Source organism: Antrostomus carolinensis, unplaced genomic scaffold, assembly GCF_000700745.2.
Source record: "Antrostomus carolinensis isolate BGI_N321 unplaced genomic scaffold, ASM70074v2 scaffold38428, whole genome shotgun sequence".
NCBI classification, from domain to species: domain Eukaryota; kingdom Metazoa; phylum Chordata; class Aves; order Caprimulgiformes; family Caprimulgidae; genus Antrostomus; species Antrostomus carolinensis.
This window is the reverse complement of record NW_010331574.1, coordinates 1-456: the sequence shown is the minus strand read 5'-3', so window position 1 is coordinate 456 and position 456 is coordinate 1. Positions and strand designations below refer to the sequence as shown.

The 456-nt window shown below is 59.6% G+C and overlaps 1 protein-coding gene across 1 annotated transcript in view; it reads right to left on the bottom strand.

Annotated features, from left to right (window-relative positions):
- LOC104529070 (U5 small nuclear ribonucleoprotein 200 kDa helicase) overlaps positions 1-453 on the bottom strand; it is a gene marked incomplete at both ends in the record, with an annotated part of 1636 nt that extends 1183 nt beyond the window's left edge. The window contains 1 exon segment of the mRNA XM_010173256.1: positions 315-453. Coding sequence (XP_010171558.1) covers positions 315-453 — 139 coding nt within the window.
- Positions 454-456: the final 3 nt, after the last annotated feature.

Here is a 456-nt window from a genome sequence, read left to right as displayed (position 1 = left end):
TACTCCAGATGTGGCCTCACCAGGGCAGAGTAGAGGGGGAGGAGAACCTCTCTTGACCTACTCACCACCCCCCTTCTAATGCCCCCCAGGGTGTAAAGCAGACAGCATTCACCCCACGGTACCAGAGGTGACTTCAGGCAGAGAACACACAGCCTCGTGCTACAGGACTGAGTTTCACGCGCGTGACCACGCACACGGCACCTTCCGTCCATCGCCCACGGCGCAGGGAGTGACACAGGGAGGGGACAGAGAGGGGACAGGGAGGGGACAGAGAGCCAGAGCGAGTGCTTGGCCACCCCTGGCCGAGCCCTTACCGATGGTGGTGTAGTTGATGTAGTAATAGGCAGCGATCATCCCCAGGTTCAGAGGAGCCACGTCCATCTCGTCCTCGATGCTGATGCACTTGGATTGCTCCAGGTCACTGAGGGTTTGTTCCACCAGCTCGGAGAGGTGATC